The sequence below is a fragment of the Cyrtonyx montezumae genome, unplaced genomic scaffold (genome assembly GCF_038088225.1).
Source record: "Cyrtonyx montezumae isolate F1298 unplaced genomic scaffold, pur_monq_1.0 scaffold_18, whole genome shotgun sequence".
NCBI lineage: Eukaryota > Metazoa > Chordata > Aves > Galliformes > Odontophoridae > Cyrtonyx > Cyrtonyx montezumae.
In genome coordinates, this window is record NW_027071914.1 from 17111709 (window position 1) to 17132723 (window position 21015).

At 42.0% G+C, this 21015-nt stretch overlaps 1 protein-coding gene across 2 annotated transcripts; it reads left to right on the forward strand.

The window, feature by feature from the left end:
- Positions 1–19195, forward strand: RBM27 (RNA binding motif protein 27). 2 transcript variants are annotated; one of them, XM_065734921.1, is made up of 21 exons: positions 1–64; positions 2197–2315; positions 2916–3040; positions 3938–4044; positions 4502–4695; positions 5512–5769; positions 6293–6526; positions 7101–7235; positions 9227–9376; positions 11174–11321; positions 11566–11719; positions 13000–13260; positions 13380–13508; positions 14337–14459; positions 14946–15020; positions 15128–15292; positions 15715–15819; positions 15922–16113; positions 17303–17389; positions 17834–17944; positions 18466–19195. In XM_065734921.1, exons 1-21 carry the CDS (start codon positions 6–8, stop codon positions 18550–18552), a joined length of 3018 nt encoding a protein of 1005 aa, XP_065590993.1. In that variant the 5' UTR covers positions 1–5; the 3' UTR covers positions 18553–19195. The 2 variants fall into 2 exon arrangements, with proteins under 2 accessions (XP_065590993.1, XP_065590994.1); XM_065734922.1 differs by lacking the exon at positions 9227–9376.
- The last annotated feature ends 1820 nt before the right edge of the window (positions 19196–21015 follow it).

The window sequence follows — 21015 nt, forward strand, 5'->3', positions numbered from 1 at the left end:
GCACCATGCTCATCGACAACGTGGACGCGCTCAAGTCCTGGCTGGCCAAGCTGCTGGAGCCGATGTGAGCGCGGGCCGGGCCGGAGCGGCGTGGCGGGGCCGGGGCGGTTGCTGCGTCCTCGTGCCTGGGGATATCCGTGAGGGGAGGGCGCGGCCAGGCCGGGCCGTCTGTGGGACTGGAGGAGGCGGGGGCGTGGGGCCTGCCCTGCCCTGCCCTGCCCCGCCGTGCCCCGCCCCGCCCCGCCGGGGGGCGAGCGCAGCCCGGAGCCGCCGATCTCCGCCTGTGCTCTGGGGAGCGCCCCGAGGACGGGCCCGGCCCTCCGCGCGCTGTGAGATCGGGGCCCGGCGGGCTGCGGGGCGCGCGGGCCGTGCGGGAGCGAGGGATGCTGGTGCAGATCGGCCTTAGCTCACTGCTGCCTGGGCGCAGCGTGTTAGCAGCTCGTGCAAGTGGTTCGGGATTGAGCGGCCTGTCACGCCTGTCCTATTGCACTGTGGCGTTTATGTGATTACCAGCGGTCAGAATACGCACATCCAAAACTCAGCCTGACGTGTTGCAAGTGTGGGCAACAAGAAACGTGAAACACATCTCAGTGGTTCTGCGCTTGCAGACACGTGTACCTTGCTACAGGAAGCCCTGAAAGTGAATCTCTGGAAGGCTTTGTCTTAAAGCAACCAAAGCAAAGCACATCCTGCTGTGCCCCCTGCCCTTGTGTGTTATTTACATGAGTGCTGGTGCATATCTTCTGAGCAGCGTATCCCATGGCAGGTGCCTTCCTTGGCTACTTCTCTGCTTCTGTTGGAGTTTCCCTGATGCTTGGTCAGATTCCTCTGAACAATTCCTTGGGCTCTGCTCCCACTGCTCTCAGCTCAGTGTGAGTGCCTGGGAGGAGCGGAAGGGTCACAAAGCAGTGGACCGTGTCCTTGAGTTAAAATGTAGCACTTACAGTTGGTTCCACCTGGTTGCTGTGGCAGGATACATTAAGTGTGGTTCATTTCTTTTTCTCGTTGTGTGCGTAAGAACTGTAAAATCTGTAAAGTTGTGGTTTCTTTGTGGTTAATTGCTGCATTTTACATCGTTTTATTTGGGTCCTGGAAACAGGAAAGCTGATGTGGAGAACTGCTTGTTTGACAGCTCATTGAGAAGTTTTTTCTTTAACCATCTGTTGACTACATGAATTTGTGCATTTATCATGATGAGGTTTTTCATCTGAGATTATTCTGGAGTCTGCACACTTTGTACTCTGCCTTTGTGTTTCCGTAGTTGATGTTGTTGTTTTTTTTAAAGGTGTGTTGAGATTTAAAGATTTAAAAAACACATTGAATCATCAAAATGCTTTGCAGTGCTTTGCAGTGCTGCCTCCTCTCTGACAGTTTACATCTGCATCTTCTTAAGGAGAAACAAAATGAGGAGTTAGTACTTACTCATTTTGAGCTGAATAGTGGGACCTAGAGCAGTATCCAATTTAAAGATTAGTGGCAGAGTATCCCTGCACAAAGTTGCTTATCTTTGGCCTTCACGAGGCTAGATAAGGGCTTAGGTAAGGAGCTTAATGTATCTGTGTTAATAATTCCACCCTTTTTTTGCACTTTACCAGAATTAAAGGATTAATGTGAAATTTCTGGGCATGGAAATCCTTGGGGAAGGAAAACCTCCATATGTTAGGCACAGTAACTTAAGCTGTACAGAATGTATCTGCGTGCATATTTAATACTTGCTTTTGGAATATATTTTTCTGGGATGTATATTGTGTCACATTAACACTGCTGTAATATTTTAAAACAGCTTTAGTACTTTAAGACAGCTATGCAGTGACTTTTCTTCTCGTTGCCCTGCAATTCTTGTGTGATTGTTCTTGGTGGTGGTTGCAATGCTTAGAGAAAGTTAAGAAACATGTGTCCAGTTGCCCTAGAATTGGATCTTCATAAAAAGACTAAAAGATATTATTCAGGAGCAGCCTCAAAAAGACTGGGAGGGCTGTCAGCTGTGGTGGAGCAGGGGTGGTCACAAAACAATTAAAGTATTTCACTGTAATTGAGAGGGAAGGAAATGCTAGTTCAGTCATCCCAGTGCACCTGTGTCAGCAATGTGTACTGGGTTTTCTTTGGTGGCCCTTCTTACAGTGCTACACAGTGAGTGTCCAATGTACAGTGCTTGTGGTGTTCTGCAGAATCAAGAACAGTTCTTTCTCTCTGTAGATGTGACGCAGACCCATCAGCCTTAGCCAACTATGTTGTGGCATTAGTTAAGAAAGACAAACCAGAGAAGGAGCTGAAAGCTTTCTGTGCTGATCAGCTGGACGTCTTTTTGCAAAAAGGTACTGTGAATCTCATTTGGTTTGGGGTTTTTTGTTTTTAGCTCAGGATCATTTTTTTGTAGCCTGGTCTTGTTCATGATGAGTGGAGGAGCTCCCCTCACATAAAAGCTAACACTTGAGTTTGTTTTAAAATGCCTGTCACGCTGCTGGAAGTTTCTGTGTCAGATGTTTTATGACTTCTGAAAACCTGACCCATGTTGAGCTGCTGGTGAGCTTCTCAGGGCAACTTGGTTCAAATTCAAGGTTTTAAAATCAACACTACTTTTATTTGTTATGATAAACATAGCCTCTTTTCCCTGATCTTAATTTCCAATCACTTTTGCCTCTTAGAGTGTCTCAGAGTTGTAAATGAGATTGAAGGAAAAGTGTGTTTCTGTCTGTGATGCATTTGATTAATTTTTTTGTGTGTCTAAAAAGACAAGGTAAGATTCCACAAATATAATTCCATTTTCTTGAACTATTAATCATTAATCTAAGATACTGCTGTAAGCAGTCTATCAAGGGGATTTTTGTTTCCAAGGATTTTTCTGGTAAATCCATTCCAAACAGTGGACTTAAGTGGGTATGTAATAATATTTTTGTTGTTTTCTCTGTCCTCAGAAACTTCAGGTTTTGTAGATAAACTTTTTGAAAGTCTGTACACAAAGAGTTACCTTCCTTCTCATGAACCCACGAAAGTAGAAGCAAAGCCTGCAGGTCAGGAGAAAGAAGTCATCAAGGAGGAGGTAACTATATTCTTTTCTGCCCACCTCTAATTTTGAACGTAACGTCCTGTAACAGTTATGAGCAAAATTCACTTTGTTGTGTTGGAACTAGCAATCTTTACTGTCTCTGTGTATCTGAAGGAAAGTGGAAGGTAATTCAGGCAAGAATATTTTAAAAGCCTTTGATCTAGGTTAATAGTATTCAGAAATCCTATTCAGATGTCCCTGGGAACGTGAGCTAACAATGATCTGCAAGGATTTCAGAACTGAGGAAGAGGGGAAAACATTCTTTTCCTTACACGATATAAAAAAAAATGGAACAGGAAATGTTCTGGAAATTATTTTAAATGTGTTCTGTAATACTTAAAATCAATTAAATTCTCTATTGAGGATTAATTACTGAACACAGCGTTCATTTGCCAGCAGTTCTTGCTTTTATCATGTTTTTTTAACCTTTATTGACAAAACAGAAAGCATTCAAGTTTTTGAGAAAGCAAAGTAGTATTTTTGTACATATCTAAACTCCTCTCAATTTCAAATCATCCTCACTTCTGTTTGGTACTTTTTCCTATGTTGGTGGTTTTCCAAGGGAAGAGCTCTTGTCTGTGTGTTTTTATAGACTCCTAATGTGTCACCTTTGAGTGAAGGTTGGGCAAAATTGCTACGGAAGTAAATGTTCTTTATTTGTATATTCTCTTACATAATTTGCAAGATATTTCAGGCTACAGGCGTGTTTCCTTTGCTATGGGAAAGATTCAAATAAAGTCAAAGCAGATGTAGTATTCTGGTTCTTTCCCTTCCATGGACACTTATGTCAGGAAGTGCTAAGAGCAAAAGCTGTTGTTCTCTTTTATAAATGAACCTTGTTGAAGGTTGAAATGAACCATTATTGAAATAATGTTCACCCTTATTTTGTAGGTGTCTGTTAAACAGAATTTTCAAGAATCAGTTGAAGAAGAGCGGGATAGCAGGAAGAAGAAGCATTCTAGTCCTCAGAGAAGCCGTGCAGATTCCAGTGAACAAAGGCTAGTAGTTGAACTAAAGTGCTGACATCTGTATTTGCTAGCAGTCTTTAACTGAGGGTTTGAACCTCTCAGCTAGGTTGTTACTTCCCACTTTCCTCTGCCTGCAGTGTATTTCTGTGCTGATAGCATGTGAGAGCCCTGCACTAGATTTTGGTCTCCTTGGAAAAAAAAAAAGACCATGGTTTTCCCATGTTGATACCTAGGAATGCTGTCTGTTCCATTCTTTCCTTTGTTATATAAATGAAGATCATCGTTGGTGGAGGTGATGTTCCTACTGCACTTCCCCTATCTCCTCCACAAAGGCAGACACAGATTTACAGTCATTTTTAAAACTTGTTCTGTTCTCTTGATCTATAACTTTCTCACCTTTCTAACTTTTTAGTCCTCCCTTTGTTGGTTTCTGTGAATGAATTAGTTTCTCTTTTCATAAATGCAGTCTACCTGTATGTGTTTCTAGAACCAGAGAGAAAAGGAGAGATGATGGAAAATGGAGGGACTATGACAGATACTACGACAGGAGTGACTTGTACAGAGACAAGTCCAGCTGGCGGCGAGGCAGGAGTAAGAGTCGTAGTAAAAGCAGAGGGCTGAGTCGAAGTCGTAGCCGCAGCAGGGGTAGGAGCAAAGACCATGATGCAAACAGAAGTGTTGGTGAGTACTCAAGGTGCTGCTTTAGGAGGACATCTGATGTCAGTGATGTGGGGGGACTCCTACACACTGTATAGTCTATCAGGCTGCAGATGTCCTTGAGCAATTTGAGGAAATTTCGAGAACTTTGTGTTCCTGGAATCATTAAGATGTTGTTCATCAGAGTAGAATAATTAAGGGGATTGTTTTCTTCTTTGCTAACCTCTTAACTTATCCACAGGTGTATACCAGTGGATATCAGTAGCTGATATTTAAGTGCTCTATATGCTAACAAAACTGCTGATTTTTTGATTCAAAGCTGTACTATTTTTTGCGAAGTAGTGTAAATCCTTTTACTTTGTTACTGTGTATTCTTAGAGGTCTTTTCGTATTGAAGGTGGTTACCACACAATCCATTGTTCCTTTAGGGCTAATTGAGAACTTTTGGGAAAAATAGGAGGCACAGATTACCAGTGTATTTTGCAACCACCTTAATTACTGATGGGTGGAGGTTTGGTGCGTTTATTCTCCCTTTCTACTTTAAAAGAGAAAGCTGTAATCAGAGGAAGTATAAGGAGTAAAGGAAAGAATGTTCATTTGGTAAAGAAAGCATTTAGATTTCTGATATTGAAAAGCTGCCTGCATTACATTTAGTTGTTGTTGGTAAGATGAATCTCCTTCAGGAACAAACTAACAGACAGAATACTGAATATTTAAGCAAGTGTCTATATTATTGTGTAGGGTTTTTATTTTTTTCTTTCAGGATTCTGATATACAGAACCCTGATATATCATGAAGGCTTGCCTGAATTGTTTTGATGTCATTTTGTTTTTTAACCAGAGCACCGTGAGAGATCAAAATTCAAGAGTGAACGAAATGATGTTGAAGGCACATACAATCCAGTTTCTGCACCTGCCAGTAACTCTACTGAACAGTATTCTTCTGCACAATCTATTCCCAGTGCTGTTACTGTAATTGCACCTGCACACCATCTTGAAAACACAACAGAGAGTTGGTCAAATTTTTATAACAATCACAGCAATCCCAGTTCATTTGGCAGAAATCCTCCACCTAAGAGAAGGTGTCAAGATTATGATGGTAAGCTGTTTGCTAGACCCCGAATTTCTACCTAGTTTTAATTGTACTGCAATTTCCTTTTTTTCCAAGTATTGAAATAAAAATGTAGAAGCTTTTAGAGTATCTTGTTTGTACATAAAAATGAATGTATGTATGACCTGTATTTTACTGGAGAAAGAGTAGATCATGCTGGAAGCAGTTTACTTTTAATTTGGTAGTTGTTGATATACAGATGTTGATCACAATTCTGTTTACGCCTTGGCAAATAATTCAGCAACTAGCAGTTCTGAAAAAGGGTTCACTGCACATGTTTAATATAAAACAGATGATGCATCTTTATTTTTCCACAGCTTTTACAGTTCATAATGTATGTTTGTATGCTGTTATGGGAGATTGCTATGAGTTGTTCTGAAATTTCATATGGTAATGCTAAATCAGTAATTGCATGTCCTCATTAGTACAAAATTCCAGCTAAAATGGGGATGATATTGTTGACTTTTTTTTTTTTTTTCCTGAAAAGATCATTAATGTTTCTGTTTTGCAGAGCGAGGATTTTGTGTGCTTGGTGATCTTTGTCAGTTTGATCATGGAAATGATCCTTTAGTAGTAGATGAAGTTTCCTTGCCAAGCATGATCCCTTTTCCTCCACCACCTCCGGGACTTCCACCCCCTCCTGGTATGCTTCTGCCTCCCATACCGGGCCCAGCTCGCAGTCTGAGGATACCAGTTCCACAAGCTCATCCGCAGGCACCACCTCCTGTTGTGCTTCCTGTACCAAGTAAGTTAAAACACTTTTCTTTGTAACTCTGCCCTTACAAAGTTAAAGCTGTGGCTCTGGCTGAGAGGAAGGTACCTGTAGTTGAAGCAGTGAGTTGCAGTTTCTCTTTTAGCCGTGTACTCACTGAAAGATTGCCAAAATAATTTTGGAAACTCAGCTTGTAAAAAAACTGTAATGTAATGTAACTGTAATGAAACTCTGTAATGTAAATGGTTTGAACGTTGTTGGTGTGATGTCTTGTTCTGAGCAAGCCTTGATTCTCCATGGCAAGGCTGAGGGTGGAGCTGCTTTAGCTAATGAAGTTCTAACAGTAATAAAGCTCTGGGGAAGAAAATTATGTATATATATATATATATATATATATAACCCTTAAGCTTACAGCTCGAGTTGTTCTTGGATACAGGGAAAGGTTGAAGGAATCAGAGTAATGTATCTGAGTCCCTTCTCATCTGATTTAAATTTACTTCTGATGTGGTAGAGTCATGATTGTTTAAAAGTAATAAATTAACTGCACAGAATTGTTTGCATGTTTTATCTGTGAGTGTTAGTGATCTATTCTGTGATGTCATTGTAGGACCACCTTTAACTCAGTCCAGTCTGATAAATAACCGTGAGCAGCCTGGGACAAGTGCAGTGCCCAGTCTGGCACCTGTGGGAGCAAGGCTGCCTCCTCCACTACCCCAGAACCTGCTGTACACAGTATCAGAACGTAAGCCATTTTTTTTATGTCTTTTAAATCTGCTTGGCATTGAAATGTTAAATTTCTTCAGTTTGTGGGATTAGAAATTATGGCCTCTGTCTTCTTCCATTAAACACAAACCTAAAAAGAGTGGTGGCTCTGTGTGGTCTGCACCTCGTCCTGCTGCTGGTGATACAGCAGTAGTGTACTGTCACTGCCCAAGGAAAAGCTGTTTGTAGGGAGCTTTTTTTTGGTTCATGCTTTTTTTCCAAGCAATAAAACTGTAGCATAAGAAAAGGATCCCTTCATTTTCAAGCTGTTCAGTAGAACATCAGTGTGGAAAAGATGCATCTGCTAGTCTGTAACTACTGGTTAGCTTGGTCTTCATCTCTGCCCGGTTCTGTCTGCTGTGTGAGAGATTTTATTCCCTTTGCTGTTTATCAGAATTGTGTCAAATTTTTCACATCTGTTAGTACTTTATTTCTACCTCCTTTTCTTTCCAGAATTGATGTCATTCTAGCTTTCTAACTGAAAGAAAAAAAAGTGACATTCAGTGGATATGACATCATCTTTACACAGCACAGATTTGTTTCAATGTGCGTTTTATGAAAGGAATAACAAAATAACTAGAGCACCCTAAGTTGTTTGATTTAAATGCAGTCAAGAAAAAGAATAGTAACACTTTGATGTTTTATATGAGAAGTGCTTCAGTTTTGGTCTGTGTCATTTCCTTTGTGAGTTCTGTACTTTCTTGAGCCAGTCAAGAGTCATTTTCAGAGACTTGAGTGACTTGAAGTGTCATTCAGGTATCTCATCAGGGTCTCTGTTCAGTTGTCTCCAAATGCTGTCAGACCACATTCCTGTTTGATTCTTTCAGCTTCAGTGTTTGTTCTGAGGGCCATTTCTATCTGTTTAAACTAAAGAGGCATCAGTGACTTCAGTTACACTACATAACTCTCTTCTCCAAAGTTTCTGTACAAGTTGACTCTCAAATCCTGTTCTTACACTTACAACTGATTGCCCTCTTGCCAATTGCATTGAAGAATCTTGGAGGAGGAACTTGTGGTTCAGCTCACACAAGTTTAATGCAAGTTCTTGGTGGTGTCTGAAGCTGTGCTGACTGCAGAGTCAGCACTGCATGATAAAACATCAGTGCTGAAGTTCTGAGGCATCTTCTTTAGACTACAGTCTTCATGTTCATCTTAGAATAAGGGCATCTAGTGTATTTGGGGTCCTCTGAATCCCTCTGTATTGGCATCCATTTCTGTTCCAGGACCTACTCTGTTTCTGTGGAGGTTTTTGATGGGTTTCATTCATTCAAGCTCTTGTGTAGGTTTTCCTTTTTTATTATTTGAAAAATGCATCATCCTTAATGTACAATGGACTAGATGGAAAATGTGAGTCAGTTTTGTCATCTTGCCTTCTCACAGTTATCCCTTGTAATTAGCATTGTGGGCGCGTCACTAGAGGTAGGTTGCTCATCTCACTCTTATATGACCTGAGAGAGTTTAGTAGGTAAGTATTGGACAAATTGCATGATTTCTCAGCTTGCTTTGGAATCATTTAACTACATTCTTCTTCAAAAATCTATTTCGGAAGTAAAATAACCTGTTGGGTAGGAAAGACTGAAAATCTCTTTGCATCTTAGGACAAGATATAAGAATAAATATTCAAAGTAAATCTTTTGTTATTCCCTTCAAAACAGTGTCAGACTTGGTGAAGGTTCTGATACAGGTACCACAGCTCTTTTGCAGGCAGTTTGTCATCGAGACTCAGTTACAGAGACTTAAGCACTTTTGACAGCAGTAACAATCATTAAAAAAGGAGAATATTCCCAATATACCTGAGTGTAAAGTTTAGTAAGGGCTTTTATAACTGTATACTTTGTATGACCTCTCTTCTCTCTTCATACAAAACCACCTTCTAACTCTTGGACATCCATGCATTTCCTTAAAGGAAAATTGACCGTGAGTCTTAAGCTCATTTGAAAAATTCTTACATTTCTCTCCTTTTTTTTATAGATACATATGAGCCAGATGGCTATAACCCTGAAGCTCCTAGTATTACCAGTGCTGGTAGATCTCAGTATCGACAGTTCTTTACGAGAGCACAAACACAGCGTCCAAATCTGATTGGCTTAACATCTGGGGAGATGGATACAAATCCAAGAGGTAGGAAGGGTTTCTGGTTTTGTCCAAGAACATCAACACTTATTTTTCCATTTTCCAGGCTAAAAGCAGTGTTTGTTTCACACTGATCTAGTATTTCAGAGCAATTTTCGGACATCTCTACTTTTTTTTTTTACTTTTTTTTTATTTTTTAATTCTTAATGCTAATCTTAACATTAAACCATCTGTATTGATTAGAAACAACCACTTGCTTGGGGATGTTAGAAGGGTCGTTTTTTGTTGGTTTTGGTTTTTTTTACTAACATTATAGGTTGGGTGGGTGTTTTTTTATTCATCTTTAGGTACTTCTTGGGTGTTGGGTGCATCTAATGGTGCAGGAAGTTGGCTTTAAACAGGAGTTTGAAGCCAGATTTGGTTTGCCAAGGGCATGTTTGAGAGCCTTGGCTGTTCCAGTGATCGTGGTGAGGGGAACCATTGTGGCATTTCATATATTGTACTTGATGGTCTGACTTCTTTTTAGCTTGATGGTGTATTTAAAATGATTGTTGCAGATACCTTTCTAATCCTCCTAGCTCATGGAAATCCCAGTCTACATTTAAGTAGTTCTGAATCATAAACGGGATGAATGTGGGTGTAGTCTGCTAATGCTGATGTGTTCTCTCCCATAAAAGAGATTTTGTACAAGTTAAAGGTCTTGAAAGAAATTTTTGTTTTTTTACCATAGTTTTCATTTTCCCTTCTGCTTTCTTCTCACGATCTCTACAAGAAAAGTTGTTATGTTTCAGTATTTGCTCTTACATTTCAATGTTTCTTACTTATCACATAAGAAAAGTTTGGTTATTTTTTTTTCCAGAATTTCCTTCCAGGGATTCACCCTGTGAAGAATATTATTAAGTATTATTGCAGAAATCATTGTTGCTTTTTTCATCTTAACAAATTTCATAAAATCATGGTTGGCTCCTATTGCTGGTTCTGTGTAGGAACCTGTTCTGTCTGTAAGGAATTGTAGATTTTGGTGGTGGTTCTTCAGGCCACTGGTTTTGTTGCCTTTGTGAAGTGTGTGGAAGATTTCCCCTAAAATCATCCTCTAAAGTAAGAATGAAGCTGTATGCCTGAAAATGCCCAGACTTCTTTCTCATCATGTAATCAGCAGAGCTCTGGCACTTATAAAAACAATGAAAAATTGATTTATGTCTCACAGTTCTCTTTAGGAGTTGAGTATTTGGCATAAGCCAATAGCATAATTCTCAAAAGGGTGTAAAAGGGTTGTGATCTAGTGCTTCAGCTTTGTAAGTTGTTTCCAGCTTTAAATCAAACATCTCTGACAATGTAATTTCGTGCCCTAACTGGGTAATTGACAGTTTGCTCTTACTGAAAACTGTACGGGGTGGTGGCAGGGGGATAGCACAGTGAGAGCAGTGAGTTCTTGGTTACCTTTCACTCTCAAGGGTTGATTCAGGGAAAGCTGGTTATTTAATTCAACCCTTGTAATCTGAGGTCTCAGAATGCAGTCTCTTTTTGGGGTGGCTGCAGAACCAGAGGTGTCAGTATGTGTGAGATGAAGGCAGAACTTCATTTCTTCAAGCTTATACTGATCTTGAAGGTCAAAAATCCCCTCTCTGCTGGCCAGACTAAATGCTTGTATTTCTCAAATAGATTAGTTAGGCTGGTGAGTGATCTCTGAAATAACTTGGTAAGCAGAGCTGAATGACTTAAAGCCTTCCTTTTTTTTTTTATTTTATGTTTTTAAACTCAGTCCTATTTTGCTGTTTAAATGAAAGCTTTTTCCATGTTTTCATTGATGTGTGGTAAATAACAGGGCTTTTTTCTTTTCTTCAGCTGCCAATATTATCATCCAGACTGAACCTCCCATTCCCATTACAAATAATAGCAGCAATGTAACTAGAGTTGTGCTTGAGCCAGACAGCAGAAAAAGGTCTCCAAGTAGTTTGGAATGTCCACCATTGAAGAAACCATGGCTTGGAAAGTAAGAATTAACAATTGCCATTGGCTAACTCACTGTGTTGCTGTCAAAGGTGTAAAGCCAGTAATTCATTACCCCTTGTAATATGAGTTGGGTGAGTCAGAAAATCTGTGTTGATATAATTAGAGACTGAAAACTGGGGAGGTGATTGTTTCTAATCTCTAGAAAAAATTAAATAGGCATTAACAATTGCTACCTTACTTAGGCATATGCACGTCTCTCTGAATGACTGTCTTGTTTCCTCCAGGCAAGCCAATAACAACCAGAATAAGCCAGGATTTTTGAAAAAGAATCAGTACACCAACACAAAATTAGAAGTTCGAAAAATCCCACCGGAACTGAACAATATTACACAGCTCAATGAGCACTTCAGCAAATTTGGAACTATTGTAAACATTCAGGTAAAAAATTAAACTCATTTATATATATATATGTGTGGGTATTTTCCCTTGGAGCCTTCTTGAATGCTGCAGCTGAACTTCTTTCCTGAGAAATCTTAGAGGAGGAGTGCGTAATCAAATTGTCAGCAACTTCAGAAGAGCCTTTTCTTGGCCCATCGTGCCTCTGTGAGCTCTTGTTAAGTTGGAAATGCTTGCAGATTTAACAGTATCTAAAACACCTCAGGTTTTTGTGCAGCTTGCTTATAATTTTAGAAGAAAGATCTTCTAGATTCAGGTTGGATGCTTGGGAAAATTTCTTTTAAGAGAGCAGTCAGGTGCTGGAACAGGCTGCCCAGGGAGGAGGTGGAGTCACCGTGCCTGGAGGTGTTAACAAACGTTTGGATGTTTACTGGGGACGTGGCTTTGTGGGGTGATGCTGCTGACAGTGCATGGTTGGACTGAGTGTTCTTGGAGATTTGTCCAACCCCAGCATTCTGTGAGGCTCTGTTTGGTGTGGAAGTCCTGCGTTACTTCGTAGGATTTTGGCCAGGGTGCTCCAGCTTTGCATCCTGGAAGTAGCTCCAGTTCAGTGGTGTCCCTTGGAAAAGCACTATGTAGACAAACACAGGTAGATACCTAGTTTGAGTACTGTTTGATTTTCACATAAAACAGTGACTTCCTTCATCCTCAGTTAGAGGTCTGAATAATGACAGGTACCTGGTTAGCCCCTGTGCTTTTTGACTTGGCAGTTTTATGCCTTAGCTCAAAAGATACCTCTGTTCTTTCCAAACCTTGATAAAGCATTCTAAAAATCATGCTCCCTTGATCATACTGTACTAGGTATGTTTTCGTTCCTGTGATGATTAATTTTTAGAGAAAAACACATTTCCATGACTGTTGGATAAGGTTTCTTTGGGAATATGGTGAACATTTGCACAGTGCATCCTTGGACAACGTTTTTACTTCAGGAGATCAGAATAAAGAGCTTTGGAGTCAGCGCCAGGGTCTCCTCAGTTGTATCCCATTAACAGTTTGCAGTACTTTGAATATGTGATATTTGATGGAGAACTTTTTAATTATTTACTTGATTTTCATTGTACTGCATATAGTCTCAGCTGCAGTTATGCATAGCGTTTGCAAAATGTATTGATTTTAATTACATGGAGTATTCTTCCTTTATTTTGAGCTGTTAGTTTCGTTACATATTCCACTTGGTATTGTGCATTCCTTGTAGCTTGATTTCCTACTGGTTGGTGTATTTTCTTCCTTGAGAAATGTGTTCTCATGAACTCCTCTTTTAGGTTGCTTTCCAGAACGATCCTGAAGCTGCTCTCATTCAGTACTTGACTAATGATGAGGCTCGGAAGGCGATTTCCAGCACAGAGGCAGTTTTAAACAATCGTTTTATAAGGGTGCACTGGCACAGAGAAAGTGAACAGCAGCCCCCATTGCTGCAGCAGCAGCAGCAGTCACCCTCACAGTCTCTGCATCACCAGCTTCACCTTCAGCAGCAAGCTCTGACCCCAGCTCCCGCTGTAACAATGCACAGCACCATGTCAAAGGTACTGCACTTTCATAGACAGCCTTCAGAGGCCCACAGCCTATCAGTGCTCCTGAGTGACAGCTGCTTTTAAAATGCTGCATATATAATCTCTTGTTTTCTGTATCTTCTGATACGTAGGCAATGAATAAACCGCTGGCATCCGGTGCCTATGTCCTTAATAAAGTCCCGGTGAAGCGCCGGCTTGGCGCAGCGGGTGGAGGTCAGCCTGATTTAAGTCAGGCTGGGGCTGCAGTGGAGGACTCTCAGGTGTGTTTGAGAACTGAGCAGCTTCCTGCTTTCACTTACAGCTGTGATCTGTTAGCTCAGAGGGTGGAACTAGGAAATGGACCAGAACTGAAGTTGTCAGATGGTTGTTCCCTTTATCACTAACGTTCTGTGACACGCGATTACTGCTTCCAGTTTTCATTAGCTGCTTTATGTAAACTAGGGAGGATGATTTCAGAAATAGCATCACCATTTTAAGTAGCATAAAATATTTTTGATACTGCTTCATTCTAAACAAATTTGACAGCTTCTATGTGCTGTCAGCTTTCTGCTGACTAATCTAGTTGCTTTTCCCAGTGATTTTGGTGGTACTAGAAACTTAGAGTACTTCTGCAAAGAGTTCAAGCTGGTACAGTTTAATTAGCACTGATGTCATAAGGCAGCACGTGTTCTTGGACACAAAGAAGTTATTTCTTGTAAGAAAGGAAGCATGTAAGTGACAGTTGCTGCCTTATTTCTTTGTTTGATCAGACAGTGCCACGTTAGGTTGTGCTGCCGAGCTGGATGTAGTCCTGATACAGAGCAGCACTGGCAGTGCTCCTAGTGGATATCAGGATAGAGAGGGAGTTTGGGGATGAAGATCAAAAGAAATAATCTTTTGCAGAAAGTGTTTTAATAATCATTTCTGCTGATATCTTCCAAGTACATTGATTGTTAGGCTGATGTCTTTTTGCATGTGTTGATTGCATTGCTGTGTGTCTCTCATTTCATAATTCTGGAAGTGTACATTTGTTTCACAGAATATATTTATTTAAAATGACTTATTTTAATCTTCTGCATATTTTTGTGTATTCCTTTTTACTGTTTCAGACATTTCCTACTTCCACAAGCCACTCAAAAATGGTTTATAGTTCTTCAAACTTAAAGACGGCTATGAAGCCTGGTGCAGGACCCAAACCCCATGATGTGCAAGAAGCTCTTAAGAAAAAGCAGGTACTTTGCTATGCAGTGGTTGATTAACAGTACTTGACAAAGAAGGAATTGGTAGACAATTTAAACCTCAAACGTTACGACATGGCTTTCTGCACATATTCAGTGTAAGCTGCATCATTATGAAACTATCTTGATAATGTGCATCGAGGGTTTTTTTGTTTGTTTGGCTTTTGTTTTTTTGAGGGATTGGAGTTCTGGTGCCATTTCTCCAATTTTAATCTGCAAATATGAGGAACTGAAATGACAGCATAGGATATGTTTCTTCAGGGGGGTGTTTGGGGGAGGAAAAGAGTTAGGAGAGTGCTTCTCAGAAGTCAGTTGGCAGGATTTCATTGTTGTTTTCCAGTGCAGATGTATTGAATACGTATATGGTTTGCAGTAGTTTTATCAGGGCCCTCACTTCTGTATCTTGAAGAAGAAAATGTGACATGTGGGTACATATAACGCTACACTACTTTCTCTGATTAGAAGAGTTTTTTTTCTTAGGAGGCAATGAAACTCCAACAAGACATGAGGAAAAAGAAGCAGGAGATGTTGGAAAAACAAATAGAATGCCAGAAGGTGAGCTTGGACTGTCTTCCATTACTGCACTCTGGTTTTGTAGGTGTCTGTCTGCTCAACTTTGTAATTGCTGGAACTTATATCGATGCTCTTTTATTAACATATAGATGCTGATATCCAAGCTGGAGAAAAATAAGGCCATGAAACCAGAAGAGAGAGCAGAAATAATGAAGACATTAAAAGAACTAACAGGAAAAATATCTCAATTAAAGGATGAGTTAAAAACTTCATCTGCAACCTCTACGCCGTCAAAGTTAAAGTCCAAGACAGAGGTATTTATTGTTCAAGACACTTGCTCATCTGTCTTCTGTAACTTTTTTCTAATGATGTGTCCTAAAAACACAGCCATGTTCAGTGGGTATCCTTCCCAGCACTGTTTTGAATTTGGTGACTGTGGGGAAGCAAGCTATGGCTCTGAGCAACTTGGGTGACCTAGTTACTTACACCTCAATGAAGCTGGTTCCAATTCTAAAGCATAGAATTCTGGGTCCTTCCAAAAATGAGGTTGGGGGTGGGTCATGGAGGCAAGCAAAAGCATATGAGCTGAATTTAGAGGGAAGCATGGCTGTTGTGTATTGATGTTTATATCAGTTACATAAATTTATTGCTAAGGAAGTGGAATAAAACGTTAAAAGTGTACATCTGTGTTCTGCTTCCACTTCCATTTTCTCTTTCTGTACCGTTTTCTCTTAAGGCACAAAAGGAACTTCTGGATGCAGAACTAGACTTCCATAAAAGACTCTCTTCTGGGGAAGACACAACTGAACTGCGGAAAAAGCTTAACCAGTTACAAGTAGAGGTAAGTGCATCAGGATCTGTGCTTTTAATGTATTTGATATGTACAAGTTTTAAAGGCTTTCAAACCTTCACACTAAATGTGCCTTTTTCTCTTTCCTGACAGGCTGCCCGTTTGGGCATTTTGCCTTCTGGCAGAGGAAAGACAGTACCAGCCCAAGGGAGAGGACGGGGACGGGGTCGTGGTGGGAGAGGAAGGGGCATGTTAAATCATATGGTGGTAGACCATCGTCCCAAAGCACTAACAGTTGGAGGATTCATTGAAGAGGAAAAAGATGAATTGTTGCAGCACTTCTCTGTAAGTATTAGGTCACATTAAAAAGAGAAACTGAAGATGACAGTTAGGGCTGCACTGTCAATCTCAGTGAAGTGGATATCTGACACCCTGAGTGCCTGCTTGCAAAGAGAGGCAAGCTCAGAACTCAGTAAGCAACTGGTCATTTCCCAAGGTCTTGAAGATGAATAAAGTCTTTACTTCTGTAGTGCAGACAGACATCCTGAAGTCAGAGAACAGGCTATGAATAAACAGTTCCGAGAGTTCTCAAGAGTGTAAATGTAATGTCTTTTATAGCTGCTTTGCATTAGCTGCCTGGTGCATCATCTTAATAGGAGAAGCCAAGCACTGTTTGCTTTTTAATCTTCCTAACAGTTAAACTTATTTGGAAACAGCAAGTAACTTGGCAGTTAGCTCAGCTGTGCGGAAGGAAAAACACGTGTGGCATTTCCCTCAGTTACGCTGCCCAGAAGGACGTGTTCTCCTTTGCAAAGCTAGTGAAGCTCTCCTCTGCTCTTCAGGGCCACCTGGGATGACTGTGGGCTGCTCGTGCTGCCTCCACAACTCCTTTTGTATGCATTTGTTAGGATTTGGGTTGTTTGCTTTTTTGTTGTTTAATTTTTTGTTACTTCTTGCTTTTTGCAGTGATTGCTTTTTGTTTTAACCTATCAGAGCTGTGGACATTCAAATGATCATTTTTACACAGAAAATAATTTGTAAAAATAAAACCTTATGCTAATGTAGCCATCCTGGATGACTTTCTGCCTGGCCCCGGGAAAATTGTGTTCTGTATTTGCAGGACATATTCAGGGATGTGTAGCAGTGCTGGATTCCTGTCTCTTCTGTTGCAAATAAGTGAGCTCTGAAGGACAAACTTAGCAAGACTGTGGTAGTGTAGTATTGAAGGGCAGAAAAGATAAGTGAAACAGTGAATTATTTGAATTTACTTCATCTATATATTTTTTTTCCTTTTCTCTTGCAAAATTAAGCTCCATTTATTGGAATGTTAGTAAGTCTGAGCTTTTGTCTGAGTGAACAGGCACAAGTGCTGCAGTGTTGCTGTTCAGTGCAGCTGAGATTTGTCTCTCAGGTCTGTCCAAAAGCTAACAAGGCCTTGGTGCTGCTGCGGTGCAGAACAGTTCAGTTGTAGCACGTGATGATCACGTCTCGAGGAGAATGCTGCTGTGTTCCTAATCTGTTTTTCTTCTTACAGAAATTTGGGGATATTGAGGATCTCCAGGAAGAAGATTCCCCACTAAGTGTTGTTCTAACTTTTAAATCTCGCTCTGAAGCTGAGAACGTAAGTGAAATAATGGATTCTTTTCCCTGGTTCCAGAATGTTTGACTGCTTGTGTCTGCCCTCCTGTCCTGGGACTGCAGCAGGCGTTGCTCCTGCTGCTTTGAGCTAGACAGTGCAAATATTTGTTGCTTCTGCATGTAGTTTTGCTGAAGGGGGAAATGCTTCATGTTTAATTGATCAACGTGGCTTTTCTGCTGATGTGGATTCAGTGTCACAGTCGATGTAGAGCTCCGTTAATCGTTTCAGATTGATGGTTGGTGAGTGTTGTTTAAAGATTCAGGCTTAAGTGAAATCGCTCTCGAAGGCTGAAGGGGGTGAATATGTGTGAGATATTCAGATGCAGATCTGCAGTGATTACTGTTCTCTGGGTTTAGCTCATTATTGGTGATCTGAAAAATTCTTGATTTTCTTCTTAAAAACATGTTCATTTAAAATACAACATAGGCTGCTAACCAGGGATCCAAGTTTAAGGACCGAAGGCTGCAGATCTCGTGGTACAAACCTAAGGTACCCTCTGTGTCAACAGAAGTGGAGGAGGAGGAATCTAAGGAAGAGGTAGGAAAATGTGTGAAGCGATGACTCCTGTGGTGCAGGAGCTCCTTTAGAATACAGTTTTCCTTGTACAGAATAAATGTCAATAAGATGAAATGTTTTTGATCAGTCCAGTATGATTTCCATAGGAAAAAAAAAAGAAAGAAAAGAAAAACAGCACTGAAAACTTGCACGTTCCAACTGCTGAGATAAACCTCCCTGTGAGGAGGCTGCTCATCTTTTTTTCTTGCTGTTAATCCTCCACTGAGGGATCGGTCACTTACATTCTTAGACTGCAGTTATGAACACTTGAAGGCTTTCTGCCTCAGTTAGCAGCCGTGGGTGGTTGTGTATTCCTGCTTCCTTTCAGGTTTGGCTGTTTTCCCTTTCTTGGTGCAGGGGTTCACCATTGTTCCTTAAAGCTCGTGCCACACGATTGCTGGTGTGCAGTGGAGGCACTGTGGAAATGTGCAGTGCAGCTGATGCTGCATTGTATGCCAAGGTCCTCGAACGTTGGTTTCAAACAGTGTTTCTTCTTCATCTAGGAGACTGAAACCTCAGATTTGTTTTTGCACGAAGATGATGATGATGAGGATGAAGATGAGGATGAATCCCGCTCTTGGAGAAGATGAAACTTGATGTTGGAAATGTATAGTCTTAGGAATATAGTTCAAGCTATATCTTTTAGACGTTTATTTAAGAAAGTTGATGAGCCAAAAAAGCTTTACTTTCTTTTCAAACCACAAGATTTAAAGTGAGCAAAGTTTGTTATAAAAACATTTCAGATGTGGAGCTGTGATGCCGAGCTAGCCAAAGGCCCAGTGACTTTTTATAGAGTTATCGAGCTCACCGGGATGGTGATTCTTTTCTATTTAAGAAGGATGAAAAAAAAAAAAGAGAGAAAGAAAACAAATATTATTGGTATTTTCTTGTCCTCTTTTTGTGTCTCCCTCTATTACCTTGTTTTGGGTTTTTTATAACGTGGTTGATTTGTTAGCTTACAATTGAAAAGATGTTACAGGTTTCATTTAGCAATATTCTAGGCTTGGGGGAAAGACACAAACTTCCATTAAATGTTATGAAAGAAAGAAATGCCTCATTTACTAATCAAAAAAAGGTAGCATTTTATTTCATATGCAATCACTGTAGAGATGGCTTGTGGCTGAACTCATCAGGCACATATTGGAGGATGTCTGGAGGCCACGCAGTTTGTGAGGGGATGGAAGAAGTCATTCTGCAGGGAGTGACTGTGGCCCTGAGGGCACTCTGGTTCCTCACATCCCACTGCACCATCAGCACTGGCACACACGTAAATGTTTTCTCACCGGTCGCCTCCTGCCGCTCGGTGTGGGGCTCCAGTTTGAGCTGGGCTGCTCGTCCGCTGCCTTTCCGTGTCTGTGAGCTTGGGTATGTCGAGCTGCATAGTTCCCCAACAGAAGCGAGCCGGCAGCTGCCCAGCAGCCCTTACAAACCCTTCTGCGTGCGTTCAGGCCGCCCGCGGGGCGCTGGGGCCCGTGCCTGCCGCTGGCGGGGTGGGTGCTGCCCCGGCAGCGCTGCTGCTCTGAGTGCCGCTCTGTTCAGGCACCTTTAAGATGAGCTCCGTTGCTCCGTGCTGCCCCATTGCTGACCCACGCAGGACCCACAGCTGCTGTACGGTGGCAGAGCTGAGCACAGCAGTGCAGAGGTGGGAGCCGCATCTCCTGAGTGCTGCGCGGCCGCCGCGGCTCAGGGCCACGCGTCCCCAGCGGGCGTTTCCCCGCCGTGTGTTTGTGCAGTGCTCTCTCAGTACATTTTGATGTACCTTCCTGTACAAAATGAACTGAATGTCGGTGAGAAATGCTCTCCTCTTTTTAGTTCACCAGAGCCTCTGCCAGCAAGTCCCCGCTGCCTGACAGAGCGCTCTGCGTCGCTGCTCCTGACGGCGTTCCCTCTGTGCTGTGCTCGTCGGCCCTCTCCTCTCCAGCTGAAGGGATTTCTGCCTTGGAGTTCTTCCTCTCGGCGTTAAAACCTCTGCACAGAATTCGGACATTCTCGATAATGTTGAGGCGAAACTGCGTACGAAAGAGATGAGGGAACCCATCGTCGGTGCCGCTGCGTGCTGCGTGCTGCGTGCTGTGCCCCGTGTGTGTGTGCCCGGGAGTCCTGGCGCTCAGACGTCGCAGAGGGAACAAAGGATTTATATATTTTTTTGTACAGAGTCTTTTTCTTAAACTGTATAATTTTGTAAATATTTTGCTTTTTTTTGTGTACTAAAACTACCAGCGTATAGATTTCCATGAGAAGTGTTGTATTTTTGTATCTGGGGGACGACGATTTCGGTGAATGGTTGGAGCCGTGCGTGGTGCAGCACGGCCTTCGTCCCACGGGGGTGGGATTCCTTCTCGTGGGGTTTCTGCTGTGGGTGGAGCTCCGGGGGTGGGGGCGCAGAGGTTCGGGAGGGCTCTGTCTCATTTCTTTCGGTCGTTGTCCCTCGGCGCTGCCACAGCTGCTCGGTGACGTCCCCAGGGCCGTTTCTGAGCGCTGCTCTCGCGGGTGAGCCGCGTGGGCCGCCTCGAGGCAGTGAGCGGTGCGGGAGCTGTCCCCGCGTGCCCCGCCCCGCGCGGAGCTGTCCCGTGCTGTTCGCTGGCGGTGCCGTGACGCCGTTGAACCGCGTTCCGCCCCCACGCGGTGTGTGTGGGGCACGAGGCCGCGCCGTGGGCTGCGTGGGGGGGGGGGGGACGCCGCACCCCTGGGGGGGCACAGCCCCGGCTCTGGGCACTGCCCCACTTCTCCCCCACTGCAGAACCGTGTGAAAAGGAATGAGTTCCCGTGGTGTATAGTGACCCTGTACCATAGTTTTTACAAACTTGTGAACTTGTGTAATAGTGGAATAGGAGATACTGTTGGATTTCTAACTGTTTATACATCTAAATTCATATATGTAATGTTTGTTTTATTGATTACAACCTCAATTTCTAAGATGCATGTTGACTTTTTTGCAATAAAGATCTGCTATGGGAATGGTTCGCAGTGGAGAAAAGGACAGGAAAAGTAACTGAAATAAAGTGGGCAGCAGAACCATCCCGAAAAGCAGCCACACCCCCATGGTCACAAAG